Source organism: Xenopus tropicalis, chromosome 4 (assembly GCF_000004195.4).
Source record: "Xenopus tropicalis strain Nigerian chromosome 4, UCB_Xtro_10.0, whole genome shotgun sequence".
Classification (NCBI taxonomy): Eukaryota; Metazoa; Chordata; class Amphibia; order Anura; family Pipidae; genus Xenopus; species Xenopus tropicalis.
Window position 1 is genome coordinate 5,117,788 of NC_030680.2, and position 14,879 is coordinate 5,132,666.

Here is a 14,879-nt window from a genome sequence, read left to right on the forward strand (position 1 = left end):
TGATCTGTATCTCACACATATATTGTACATCAGTCAGGGACCCCACTGGCCCCCCTACACTCCTGCACCCCCAAACCTTGGGGATAATGGTCTGTATCTCACACATATATTGTACATCAGTCAGGGACCCCACTGGCCCCCCTATACTCCTGCACCCCAAACCTTGGGGATAATGGTCTGTATCTCACACATATATTGTACATCAGTCAGGGACCCCACTGGCCCCCCTACACTCCTGCACCCCAAACCTTGGGGATAATGATCTGTATCTCACACATATATTGTACATCAGTCAGGGACCCCACTGGCCCCCTATACTCCTGCACCCCCAAACCTTGGGGATAATGATCTGTATCTCACACATATATTGTACATCAGTCAGGGACCCCACTGGCCCCCTATACTCCTGCACCCCCAAACCTTGGGGATAATGATCTGTATCTCACACATATATTGTACATCAGTCAGGGACCCCACTGGCCCCCCTATACTCCTGCACCCCCAAACCTTGGGGATAATGATCTGTATCTCACACATATATTGTACATCAGTCAGGGACCCCACTGGCCCCCCTATACTCCTGCACCCCCAAACCTTGGGGATAATGATCTGTATCTCACACATATATTGTACATCAGTCAGGGACCCCACTGGCCCCCCTATACTCCTGCACCCCCCAAACCTTGGGGATAATGATCTGTATCTCACACATATATTGTACATCAGTCAGGGACCCCACTGGCCCCCCTATACTCCTGCACCCCCAAACCTTGGGGATAATGATCTGTATCTCACACATATATTGATATTGTACATCAGTCAGGGACCCCACTGGCCCCCCTATACTCCTGCACCCCCAAACCTTGGGGATAATGATCTGTATCTCACACATATATTGATATTGTACATCAGTCAGGGACCCCACTGGCCCCCCTATACTCCTGCACCCCCAAACCTTGGGGATAATGATCTGTATCTCACACATATATTGATATTGTACATCAGTCAGGGACCCCACTGGCCCCCCTATACTCTATTTAAATGTGTTTTTCCCACAGTGCAATGTGTGTCCATCATCTGACTGCAAAACAAGACATTATATCTGTCCGGTCACGATGTCTCATCAAAATATTATTTTCGTGTTTTCCTTCCTGTAGATCCAATCATTTATGTGATGTATCATCCTAGTGAGGACGCCATTACCCCAACAGTGTTCATGGTACATCAACTGAGTCAGCACATGGCAATCACACTAACTGCCGGCCGAGCCTCATTGCCTCCAACTAATCTACTGCTTTAATTCGGTCTCCTCCTGTCGGAGCGCTCCCCTGAGAGACAGACAGAGAGCGCCTGGACTTTCACAACTTTAACTCCTCAGCTCAGTATCTTATTAAAATGACAAATAGGAACTTCGGTCAGACGTTGATTGGACGGGTCAATAACCGTAATTAACCAAACAGCAGAATTGCCTACTTGGACACACTGGGAAATTGAGGTTATGACAGTATAAAAGATTCGGGTGTGAGGAATCTGAATGAATAATTGTGTTTGTTCAATAGGAAGAAATGGATCCAGTTCCAAAAGTCACTTCTGTCATTCTTGTCAATAATGCGGGTAATTAGGGCTGCCCTGGGTACCCCTGGAACTATAGCGGGGTGACTGTTACCCCAATGTTTCTATATATCTGTAGCCTTGTTATGGGCTAAGGGGGCCCAGCCTGAAGGCCAGTTAGGGGGGGATTTGGGGTGAGTGCTTATTTGTGCCCTGGGTACCCCTAGAACTATAGCGGGGTGACTGTTACCCCAATGTTTCTATATATCTGTAACCTTGTTATGGGCTAAGGGGGCCCAGCCTGAAGGCCAGTTAGGGGGGGATTTGGGGTGAGTGCTTATTTGTGCCCTGGGTACCCCTAGAACTATAGCGGGGTGACTGTTACCCCCAATGTTTCTATATATCTGTAACCTTGTTATGGGCTAAGGGGGCCCAGCCTGAAGGCCAGTTAGGGGGGGATTTGGGGTGAGTGCTTATTTGTGCCCGGGGTACCCCTGGAACTATAGCGGGGTGACTGTTACCCCAATGTTTCTATATATCTGTAGCCTTGTTATGGGCTAAGGGGGCCCAGCCTGAAGGCCAGTTAGGGGGGGATTTGGGGTGAGTGCTTATTTGTACCCTGGGTACCCCTGGAACTATAGCGGGGTGACTGTTACCCCAATGTTTCTATATATCTGTAACCTTGTTATGGGCTAAGGGGGCCCAGCCTGAAGGCCAGTTAGGGGGGGATTTGGGGTGAGTGCTTATTTGTGCCCTGGGTACCCCTGGAACTATAGCGGGGTGACTGTTACCCCAACGTTTCTATATATCTGTAACCTTGTTATGGGCTAAGGGGGCCCAGCCTGAAGGCCAGTTAGGGGGGGATTTGGGGTGAGTGCTTATTTGTGCCCTGGGTACCCCTGGAACTATAGCAGGGTGACTGTTACCCCAATGTTTCTATATATCTGTAACCTTGTTATTGGCTAAGGGGGCCCAGCCTGAAGGCCAGTTAGGGGGATTTGGGGTGAGTGCTTATTTGTGCCCTGGGTACCCCTGGAACTATAGCAGGGTGACTGTTACCCCAATGTTTCTATATATCTGTAACCTTGTTATTGGGCTAAGGGGGCCCAGCCTGAAGGCCAGTTAGGGGGGATTTGGGGTGAGTGCTTATTTGTGCCCTGGGTACCCCTGGAACTATAGCAGGGTGACTGTTACCCCAATGTTTCTATATATCTGTAACCTTGTTATGGGCTAAGGGGGCCCAGCCTGAAGGCCAGTTAGGGGGGATTTGGGGTGAGTGCTTATTTGTGCCCTGGGTACCCTGAACTATAGCGGGGTGACTGTTACCCCAATGTTTCTATATATCTGTAACCTTGTTATGGGCTAAGGGGGCCCAGCCTGAAGGCCAGTTAGGGGGGGATTTGGGGTGAGTGCTTATTTGTGCCCTGGGTACCCCTGGAACTATAGCGGGGTGACTGTTACCCCAATGTTTCTATATATCTGTAACCTTGTTATGGGCTAAGGGGGCCCAGCCTAAAGGCCAGTTAGGGGCGGATTTGGGGTGAGTGCTTATTTGTGCCCTGGGTACCCCTGGAACTATAGCAGGGTGACTGTTACCCCAGTCCTTATCTATATCTGTAACCTTGTTATGAGGTAGGAGACTGAGCCTGAAGGGCAATTAGTTAGTGGGACATTAAGGGTTAATACTGTAAGTCATAGCATTCAGATGTAGTTGATGGGTAATGAAAAATATATATTTTCAAAGTCTTTGGTAGAATAAGTAATTCCAGCCAATTTTGGCTAATTTTTGCCGTTCCTTAAGTCCCCCCCCCCCCCCCCCCCCCCGTCTCTGAAGGCTCAAGTTCTTGCCATTAGTACCCCGAGCGTTTCCCCTCGCTGGACCGCAGAGCTCACACACCACAAATGAAATCAAACCCTAAGCCCAAGTGTGAGTCCCGGGCCCTATTCCCTCGCTAGGTGAATACTCACTCTCGCACACTCGCTTGCGCTCTATGAATAAACAATAACGGATGGCTGAATTCAATTGTGGATGAAATAAAGAGAGGGGAAAATGAAAATGCGACACATAAGGTCAATTTAATGCCAGCGAACAATTTTAATTCAATTTCGCTTTGAACAGAGATTTCGATGTAAATGGATATTTCAAGCGTGGATGAAAAAAAAAAAAAAAACTAATATATTACATGTTCTAATGAATGGAGTTAGGGGTCCGTTTGTGCCGGGAATGGGTAACATTGTTACACACAGGCGCCGTGTAAATATTTCCCTTATCAGAACCAACACAACATTAATTATGTGCCGTCAGCTTGTCATTTCCACAACACTTCATTCTGCCGACTGTGCAAAAACCTCTGCACGGCCCCCAGCTGTCACCTGAAAGGAGAAATCCGTAGTGACGGCGACATGTAGGTGACTTTCAGCACTCGGAGTAATATATAGGGCGCCCCTATCAGCCGCGAGCAGGAAGGCTACGATCCAACCACCATTGGGACTGGACATTGGCGAGATCAAAGGGGTTCATTGTTATGATGATAATTAACAAGCTGGATACAAGTAGAGCTGAGATGGCTTCTGTCTAAGGCATTCCCCTATCCAAGTACTGGAAATTTCCCCATTAGAAGTGACCATGCCAAATGTGTCCCACCCAAGGGGTCCTGAGGTGAGACATATCTGGTTTGGTTACTTCTAATGGGGAAATTCCTAGTGCTTGGAATGGGCGAGATGAGTCCTTCAGTAGTGAAGAACATGTAAGGGTTGGGGTTTGACAAGGAGGAGAGGCTAAAGATCTGGAGCAGGACTGGGTGGAGAGGCAGGACTGGGTGGAGAGGCAGGACTGGGTGGAGAGGCAGGACTGGGTGGAGAGGCAGGACTGGGTGGAGAGGCAGGACTGGATGGAGAGGCACGATTGGGTGGAGAGGCAGGACTGGATGGAGAGGCAGGACTGGGTGAGAGGCAGGACTGGGTGGAGAGGCAGGACTGGGTGGAGAGGCAGGACTGGATGGAGAGGCACGATTGGGTGGAGAGGCAGGACTGGGTGGAGAGGCAGGACTGGATGGAGAGGCACGATTGGGTGGAGAGGCAGGACTGGGTGGAGAGGCAGGACTGGATGGAGAGGCACGATTGGGTGGAGTGGCAGGACTGGGTGGAGAGGCAGGACTGGATGGAGAGGCACGATTGGGTGGAGAGGCAGGACTGGGTGGAGAGGCAGGACTGGATGGAGAGGCAGGACTGGATGGAGAGGCAGGACTGGATGGAGAGGCAGGACTGGATGGAGAGGCACGATTGGGTGGAGAGGCAGGACTGGATGGAGAGGCAGGACTGGATGGAGAGGCACGATTGGGTGGAGAGGCAGGACTGGATGGAGAGGCAGGACTGGATGGAGAGGCAGGACTGGATGGAGAGGCAGGACTGGATGGAGAGGCAGGACTGGATGGAGAGGCAGGACTGGATGGAGAGGCAGGACTGGATGGAGAGGCAGGACTGGATGGAGAGGCACGATTGGGTGGAGAGGCAGGACTGGATGGAGAGGCAGGATTGGATGGATTAGGATGGAGAAGGTGGAGGAGCAGGACAAGGAGAAGACCAAGGCAGAATAAGAGCCAGGAGAAGCTAGAGCCAAAGATAAGGCTCACAACTCAAGCAACAATATGGTAAGTAATGCAAGAGAAGTGATCATAGTGTGCAGCCATCTCTAATTGGTTGACCCTAAATGGCCAATAAGCCGTGTTGGACTGGCCCACCAGGATACCAGGAAAACTCCCAGTGGGTCCCGGTGTCAGTTCCTGACCATTCAGCTGCTTCATGGTCATTCCCTATTTCTGAATGGGAAGAAAGAGGAGAAATAGATGGTAGGATAGATGCTAGCATGGAAATAACAGAGACTGGGAGAATAAAGAGGTTGGGTGAGGAAAGGAATAAGAATAGTTTGGAGAGTGGGCCTAGGGTCTAAGGATTTCCGGTGGGGCCCTGGGGTCCCAGTCCGACACTGTCAATAAGGCTGCTGGGACACAATGGGAAAAGCAGGTGAAAATAACAGATCACCAGGAAACATCTGGCTGCCTTCCTGGTCCAGTGCTTATGGAAATAAATCATTATCCCCATGTTGTGATCTGGATTTTGGTGCCAGCAATAGAGAAAGCGATGCCAGTGCTGGGGCCGGTGATGCCCAGTGAGAGGTTTACTCAGAAGGCAATTGGTAGGTAACCAACCCGGTTGAATGAGCTTCCCATTATTTACCTATAGGTTAGACTAGTTCTGTAAACATTCTATTGTGGGCTTCAGCTTGGTTCTAGCCCTGCTCACTTCAACATCAGTCAAAGGGGCATACAGATCCCCTGCCCTAAGCCACTTAATTCCCATGTACATTCAGTGTGGGACTGGGACCCCAGGGCCCCACCAGAAAACCTTAGACCCCAGGCCCACTTTCCAAACTATTTTTCCTCACCCAACCTCTTTATTCTCCCAGTCTCTTTTATTTACATGCTAGCATCTATCCCTCCATCTATTTCTCCTCTTGTGAAATAGGGAATGACCATGAAACAGGCCAAATGGTCAAGGGCAGGAGGGCCCACATGGAGTTTTCGTGCTATCCTGATGGGCCAGTCCGACACTGTGTACATTATAGGACTCGCCCCTGTGCCTTTATCTTAAATATTGATTGGTCGTAGCCAAACAGAAGATGTTAGCAGATCTACAGAGGCCAGAAAGAAATAATACCCGCTGAGACTGTGAACACAAAGTTGTTCTACAAACAGATTAAACATGGAGAGGAAATCTCACTAATATCATAGCATTCACTGAGGTCTTATCTCATCTCCACTTATAGAACTTATTTTTGGATACCTGCTGTTATGTGGACTCTTCTAACCACCTGGACCTTCTTCAGATCCCCACTCTTAGGGTCTATCATACTATCATGGTCTTGTTGGTTATGACTTCCTGCTTTACCCAACAATTCTGGCCTTAATTGAATAGCAAAGTGCCTGGCACTCGTAAAAATGAAGTCAGGTCAAGGTTGAGGCCCATAAAGGATCTGTCCGGATGGGGGGTAAATAGGGTTACCCCTCTATTGAACCATACATTGAGTAAGTGGGTAGGACAATAGAAATTACTCAAGCATATCTTCTTATGAGAACCCCATAAGCAGTGTCTCACTGGGGTACCTGGAGCCAACTGGAAAACCTGACCCAAAGGACCCACTTCTGGCAGCCAGAGTGCCCCACACCAGGACTAGGGTCCACCAGAATTCCTTCTAGTACCCCGGAGGGGGTAGGGGCCAGTCTGATCCTGCCCATAAAGGATCTCAAAGTAAGAATGGGGAGAACTAAAGGGCACTTCTAGTCATGCATACACCATGAATACCCATAGGTCCAAAATGTCCCTCTCTTCCCACCATGTCTGTAATGAAGGGCCTGGCACAACCCTCCTCCCCTAACGGCCCCTATTGTGCCACACCTCCTACCCCCAACCACGTCTCTATTTTTAAGGTACGAGAGGGGTCACTAAGGTTCAGCAGACCCCTTGGTCCTGGCCCCCCTGTTGCTAGAGCCCCCCAAACCGCACAGTCTGCTGTATCTATAGTTACGCTACTGCTTATTGGCGCAGTGAAGTCCTCTCCTGACTTTTTGACCCGTGTCTATGGGTCTTAGAGTCTGAACCCAACAGGGAGATACTTCGCTAATTTCCTTGAGTGTTTTTATTTAATTGGAAACAAAACAATTGGGGAAATGAAAACTAAATTATTAAGTGGGTTTGAAAAAAATCGGAAAAAAAAAAAAACCTTGTAAAATCCAATTCGCCGCCGGCAAAAAGAAAAAAGAACGAATAAATCAAAGTCGGAGTAAAAGCCCCAATGAGCCAATGCTGGAGGAGCACATTTTATTTGAAGTAAATGTCAGCGCTTAGTACCGGTGACAATCGCAAACAAGCCATTAGCCCTTTAATAACGAATTATTGTTTTTAATTATCAATTTTAATTTAGCATTTAATAAAGCTGTGATTCAACTTTATGCTTTTAATAGAAATCTGGAGCTTTTTATTGCAGTTATTTTGATTGAAACTGAATTTGTTTACGAAGATGTAGGATACAGAGCCTGTCATATGCAGGAACCGGCAACCAGCTCCTATCTGCCACCCAGGCATGAACCCACGGCACAATATATACAGTATCAATTCCATGTATAATACCCCAGAACCCACAGCAGATAAATACAGTATCAATTCCATGTATAATACCCCAGAACCCACAGCAGGATAAATACAGTGCCAATTCCATGTATAATACCCCAGAACCCACAGCAGGATAAATACAGTGCCAATTCCATGTATAATACCCCAGAACCCACAGCGGGATAAATACAGTGCCAATTCCATGTATAATACCCCAGAACCCACAGCAGGATAAATACAGTGCCAATTCCATGTATAATACCCCAGAACCCACAGCGGGATAAATACAGTGCCAATTCCATGTATAATACCCCAGAACCCACAGCGGGATAAATACAGTGCCAATTCCATATATAATACCCCAGAACCCACAGCAGATAAATACAGTGCCAATTCCATGTATAATACCCCAGAACCCACAGCAGGATAAATACAGTGCCAATTCCATATATAATACCCCAGAACCCACAGCAGGATAAATACAGTGCCAATTCCATGTATAATACCCCAGAACCCACAGCAGGATAAATACAGTGCCAATTCCATATATAATACCCCAGAACCCACAGCAGATAAATACAGTGCCAATTCCATATATAATACCCCAGAACCCACAGCAGGATAAATACAGTGCCAATTCCATGTATAATACCCCAGAACCCACAGCAGATAAATACAGTGCCAATTCCATGTATAATACCCCAGAACCCACAGCAGGATAAATACAGTGCCAATTCCATGTACAATACCCCAGAACCCACAGCAGGATAAATACAGTGCCAATTCCATGTATAATACCCCAGAACCCACAGCAGATAAATACAGTGCCAATTCCATGTATAATACCCCAGAACCCACAGCAGGATAAATACAGTGCCAATTCCATGTATAATACCCCAGAACCCACAGCAGGATAAATACAGTGCCAATTCCATGTATAATACCCCAGAACCCACAGCGGGATAAATACAGTGCTAATTCCATGTATAATACCCCAGAACCCACAGCAGGATAAATACAGTGCCAATTCCATGTATAATACCCCAGAACCCACAGCGGGATAAATACAGTGCCAATTCCATGTATAATACCCCAGAACCCACAGCAGATAAATACAGTGCCAATTCCATGTATAATACCCCAGAACCCACAGCGGGATAAATACAGTGCCAATTCCATGTATAATACCCCAGAACCCACAGCAGATAAATACAGTGCCAATTCCATGTATAATACCCCAGAACCCACAGCGGGATAAATACAGTGCCAATTCCATGTATAATACCCCAGAACCCACAGCAGATAAATACAGTGCCAATTCCATATATAATACCCCAGAACCCACAGCAGGATAAATACAGTGCCAATTCCATATATAATACCCCAGAACCCACAGCAGATAAATACAGTGCCAATTCCATGTATAATACCCCAGAACCCACAGCAGGATAAATACAGTGCCAATTCCATGTACAATACCCCAGAACCCACAGCAGGATAAATACAGTGCCAATTCCATGTATAATACCCCAGAACCCACAGCAGATAAATACAGTGCCAATTCCATGTATAATACCCCAGAACCCACAGCAGGATAAATACAGTGCCAATTCCATGTATAATACCCCAGAACCCACAGCAGGATAAATACAGTGCCAATTCCATGTATAATACCCCAGAACCCACAGCGGGATAAATACAGTGCTAATTCCATGTATAATACCCCAGAACCCACAGCAGATAAATACAGTGCCAATTCCATATATAATACCCCAGAACCCACAGCAGATAAATACAGTGCCAATTCCATGTATAATACCCCAGAACCCACAGCAGATAAATACAGTGCCAATTCCATGTATAATACCCCAGAACCCACAGCAGGATAAATACAGTGCCAATTCCATGTATAATACCCCAGAACCCACAGCAGGATAAATACAGTGCCAATTCCATGTATAATACCCCAGAACCCACAGCAGGATAAATACAGTGCCAATTCCATGTATAATACCCCAGAACCCACAGCGGGATAAATACAGTGCCAATTCCATGTATAATACCCCAGAACCCACAGCGGGATAAATACAGTGCCAATTCCATGTATAATACCCCAGAACCCACAGCGGGATAAATACAGTGCCAATTCCATGTATAATACCCCAGAACCCACAGCGGGATAAATACAGTGCCAATTCCATGTATAATACCCAGAACCCACAGCAGGATAAATACAGTGCCAATTCCATGTATAATACCCCAGAACCCACAGCAGGATAAATACAGTGCCAATTCCATGTATAATACCCCAGAACCCACAGCAGGATAAATACAGTGCCAATTCCATGTATAATGAAACAAACTGTTGGGAAGTAGAAAGTAAAAGCTGAAAGAGACACCTCTGTTCCCTGAATGTAAGGTTATCGCTCGCAGACAGAGATAACGGCGTTGCCACAAAGGGATACAACAAATTGAGGGAAATGTCGCACAACCTTCTATGCCCAAAGGCAGACACCCAGCTAATGACGGTTGGGTAGGAGGCCACTCTCCTAGTGAAACCGGCGCAGCGGCGGGAAAGTAAAATGCGCCAGGGAGATAATTAGGCGAATGCGTCGCTGCCTTGTTACATCTCTACGCATTGCTTTACACACTCTAACTATAGGCAATGATCGGGGGCTCCTGATGAATAATGCAGGGGATTAATGGTGCCACCGGTAGGGACGGCCGGGGTACTCATTACTAATGTATCATTCTGCGCATTTACTGCACGGAGGGAAGTGTCACTTGGGGAGCAGATTACATGCTTTGTGCAAATGCTAATCCCCCATCAGCCTCTGCTTCTACTGCTGGGTTTGATTGTGCCTCCTCTCCCAATGCATATGGAATAAATCACATTTATGCAGAAAATAGAACTTATATATATTTATTGTTTTGCTTATTTTACTTGTACTTTCTGCCTGGCGTGAAGGTTTATAATTTGTGTTTCACTCTTTAAAGGAGAAGGAAAGGCATTTTGGCATTTACGGCCAATAGCCACATTAGTGCTAGAACGCTATTTTATTCTGCAGAAAGCGTTACCATACCTGAGAAATCACCCTAGAAGCTCCCTCTGTTTGTTTAAGATAGCAGCTGCCATTTTAGCTTGGTCTCAGTAGCTTCCTGCTGCAGCTCTGGCTGCTGGTAGCTCAGATTGCACAGAGTTGGGAGGGGGAGGAGGAGAAGGGAGGGGGAGAGAGGTGCAAACTGAGCAGACTCAAGCCTGTGCCCTGATGGATTTTTTCACAAATAAAAAGGCCAAATTTAGTGCACCCATAGTAACATACAAAATACAAAGTGTGTGGTCCTTGGGGGACCACATTTATTTATGGATTAGGGTAGATCTTATTAATGAAAAGAAATCTATGTTTTCTTTTTTATAATGTACTAGTAGATCATTGTTTGTTATTGCCCAATGTAATCAGGGCTATTCATTTAAAAACTAAAAATAAGCTCAACATAAACAAGCCCCTCCCTCCCAGCCGCTTCCTGTGCCTCAGGCTTACAGATACAGGAAAGTTCATTAAACAAGGGGTTTGAATGGGAAGGGTAATTTGATTAAATGCCTTTACCTCCTCCAAGAACTGCTTTAAAGAACCAAGGGGGTTGGATCTATGTTAAAAAAAAGTAGGGATGCACTGAACCCACCCTGATGGATTCTACCGAATCCCGTACCGAATCCAAATCCTGAACCGAATCCGAATCAGAAAAAAAAAAGGTTTTTTCCCCTGACCATTTAACCCTTTTCCTAATTGGATTCTGTTCAGCCGGGACCGTGGATTTGGTCGAAACCAAATCCTTTAAAAAAAGCCTGGATTTGGCCCGAATCCGGGATTTGGTGCATTCCCATAAAAAAGTGCTTCCAATGTTACTGTTCTGCACCATTCAAATAGGAACCTTCTAGAACAGCGGTTCTCAACCTGTGGGTCTGGACCCCTTTGGGGGTCCAGGGGTCGCCTAAAACCATAGAAAAACACATATTTCCCATGGTCTTAGGAATAATTTTATGGTTGGGGGGTCACCATAACATGCATTAGGAAGGTTGAGAACCACTGCTCTAGAACATCGCCCCCCTAATTTACTGGGTCTGTATTAGGGATGCACTGAACCCACTTTTTTGGGTTCTGCCGAATCCTGAACCGAATCTGAATCCTAATTAGGATGGGAAAGGGTTAAAAGTTGCCATGCGTGCAGCGCACTGCTAAAAATCCCCCCCCCCCCTAAATTTTAACCCTTTCCGGATGCTAATGAGCATATGCTAATTTATGCTAATTTGGATTTGGTTCGGCCGGGACCGTTTGGGCCGAAACCGAATCCATGAAAAAAAGGCTGGATTTGGCCTGAATCCCAAACCAAATCCGGGATTCGGTGTATCCCTAGGGGCACATTTACTAATCCACGAACGTCCGAAAAGCGCCTGGATGCGTTTTTTTCGTAATGATCGGTATTTTGTGACTTTTTCGCGAATTGTTGCAAATTTTTCGAGCGCTCAATACGAAAAAATTAGCACAAGTCGTAATGGCTACAAAAAAGTCACGACAGTGACGAAAAAAATCGCAAAAAATACGAAAAAGTCCCAAAATGTTTGTTTCCAATCCGATTTTTTCCCATTCGGGATTCGGATTCGTGAATTAGTAAATCAGTCCCCTAGTCTGTATATATAGCCGGTTGGGGTGATAGTAGTGCGACTTGTTGGGGTGAAGAAGCAACGCAAGGCACAAGGCACAGATATTCGGAGAAAGTGAAATATTTTTTACAATTGGCATTAAGTGGAGAGAGAATGTATTTTACCCAAAGGCTTTATGTGGCCTTTAGAACGGCAGACTATTAGAGCCCTGTACGTGTAGCGTCGCCGAGCCCCACACTCCGGCACAAGATCTGACATAAAAGTTCCATTTTGCCGGGTTCCGGTTTGCCGGCGATGGAAACGGCGACAATAAAATATCACGCAAATGTGTTTTTTCATTACAGCGGAGCCGGAATGACTTCTCCGATTCCTTCCCCAAACCCAAGGAACGCATAAAGAGCATTATTCCGCTACGTTTAATATCCACTATCCGGACAATAGACTCTCGGCTGCGTTTCCGGCGGGATGCGCTTTCGACTTCGCCGCGCGTCTCCGAGGTGCATAAATTACCCAGTGCATTATGGAGCCGCCGTCACTTCCATCAGTCAGGGCAAATTAAACAGCGCACAATCCCCACATAAATTCTCTGCAGTGCCATCGCTGGTCCTGATGGACTTTTAACTCCTTCATTTCCACCTCCCAGATCAGCAGTGTAACTTGGTCGCTCCAGGTACCCCCTGCATCTTCTGAGAGGGCCCAATGCCTTGTTATGGGCAAATCTAGACACTTCTTGCAATGCTGCCTGCCCTCACAGCCCCCCAAGCGCTCACTTTTCCTGTGCGGGGGGCAGATAGCTAATGCAGAGAGAGCAGTTGTGCCTTTTGCATAAGAAGAGATGAATTTCAGGGTTAATAACCGGAAATTTGGCTCTTTAAGTTACCAGGAGCTGTTTCCCTCCCGTGGTAACTTGTGTGGCACTGCTGCCTGAGGTAATATTCTCACCCTGCACACATGCATCTTATTCTACTGTCTCCATCTTGCCCTACTGTCTCCATCTTGCCCTACTGTCTCCATCTTGCCCTACTGTCTCCATCTTGCACTACTGTCTCCATCTTGCCCTATTGTCTCCATCTTGCGCTACTGTCTCCATCTTGCCCTACTGTCTCCATCTTGCCCTACTGTCTCCATCTTGCCCTACTGTCTCCATCTTGTCCTACTGTCTCCATCTTGCCCTACTGTCTCCATCTTGCCTACTGTCTCCATCTTGTCCTACTGTCTCCATCTTGCCCTACTGTCTCCATCTTGCGCTACTGTCTCCATCTTGCCCTACTGTCTCCATCTTGCCCTACTGTCTCCATCTTGCCCTACTGTCTCCATCTTGCCCTACTGTCTCCATCTTGCCCTACTGTCTCCATCTTGCCCTACTGTCTCCATCTTGCCCTACTGTCTCCATCTTGCCCTACCGTCTCCATCTTGCCCTACCGTCTCCATCTTGTCCTACTGTCTCCATTTTGCCCTACCGTCTCCATCTTGCCCTACCGTCTCCATCTTGTCCTACCGTCTCCATCTTGCCTTACCGTCTCCATCTTGTCCTACCGTCTCCATTTTGCCCTACCGTCTACATCTTGCCCTACCGTCTCCATCTTGTCCTACCGTCTCCATCTTGTCCTACCGTCTCCATCTTGTCCTACTGTCTCCATCTTGCCCTACCGTCTCCATCTTGTCCTACCGTCTCATTCTTGTCCTACTGTCTCCATCTTGTCCCTACTGTCTCCATCTTGCCCCTACACCGTCTCCATCTTTGCCTACCGTCTCCATCTTGCCCTACCATCTCAATCTTGTCCTACTGTTCTCCATCTTGCCCTACTGTCTCCATCTTGCCCTACTGTTCTCCATCTTGTCCTACTGTCTCCATCTTGTCCTACTGTCTCATCTTACCCTACTGTCTCCATCTTGCCCTACTGTCTCCATCTTGTCCTACTGTTCTCCATCTTGCCCTACTGTCTCCATCTTGCCCTACTGTCTCCATCTTGTCCTACTGTTTCCATCTTGCCCCTACTGTCTCCATCTTGTCCTACTGTCTCCATCTTGCCCTACTGTCTCCATCTTGTCCCTACTGTCTCCATCTTGCCCTACTGTCTCCATCTTGCCCTACTGTCTCCATCTTGTCCTACTGTCTCCATCTTGCCCTACTTCCATCTTGCCCCTACTGTCTTCTCCATCTTGCCCTACTGTCTCCATCTTGCCCTACTGTCTCCATCTTGCCCTACTGTCTCCATCTTGCCCTACTGTCTCCATCTTGCCCTACTGTCTCCATCTTGCCCTACTGTCTCCATCTTGTCCTACTGTCTCCATCTTGCCCTACTGTCTCCATCTTGCCCTACTGTCTCCATCTTGCCCTACTGTCTCCATCTTGTCCTACTGTCTCCATCTTGCCCTACTGTCTCCATCTTGCCCTACTGTCTCCATCTTGCCCTACTGTCTCCATCTTGCCCTACTGTCTCCATCTTGCCCTACTGTCTCCATCTTGCCCTACTGTCTCCATCTTGCCCTACTG

At 47.2% G+C, this 14,879-nt stretch overlaps 1 protein-coding gene across 1 annotated transcript; it reads left to right on the forward strand.

The window, feature by feature from the left end:
* The first annotated feature begins 4,549 nt into the window (after nucleotides 1–4,549).
* pnma6f (PNMA family member 6F) lies at nucleotides 4,550–5,098 on the forward strand. Its single transcript, XM_012961805.1, has one exon. The coding sequence runs from the start codon at nucleotides 4,550–4,552 to the stop codon at nucleotides 5,096–5,098; it is 549 nt and encodes a 182-aa protein (XP_012817259.1).
* Nucleotides 5,099–14,879: the final 9,781 nt, after the last annotated feature.

Coding starts and splice junctions, on each gene's coding strand:
- pnma6f (XM_012961805.1), top strand. CDS start 4,550: ATGGAGAGGCACGATTGGGTGGAGAGGCAGGACTGGGTGGAGAGGCAG.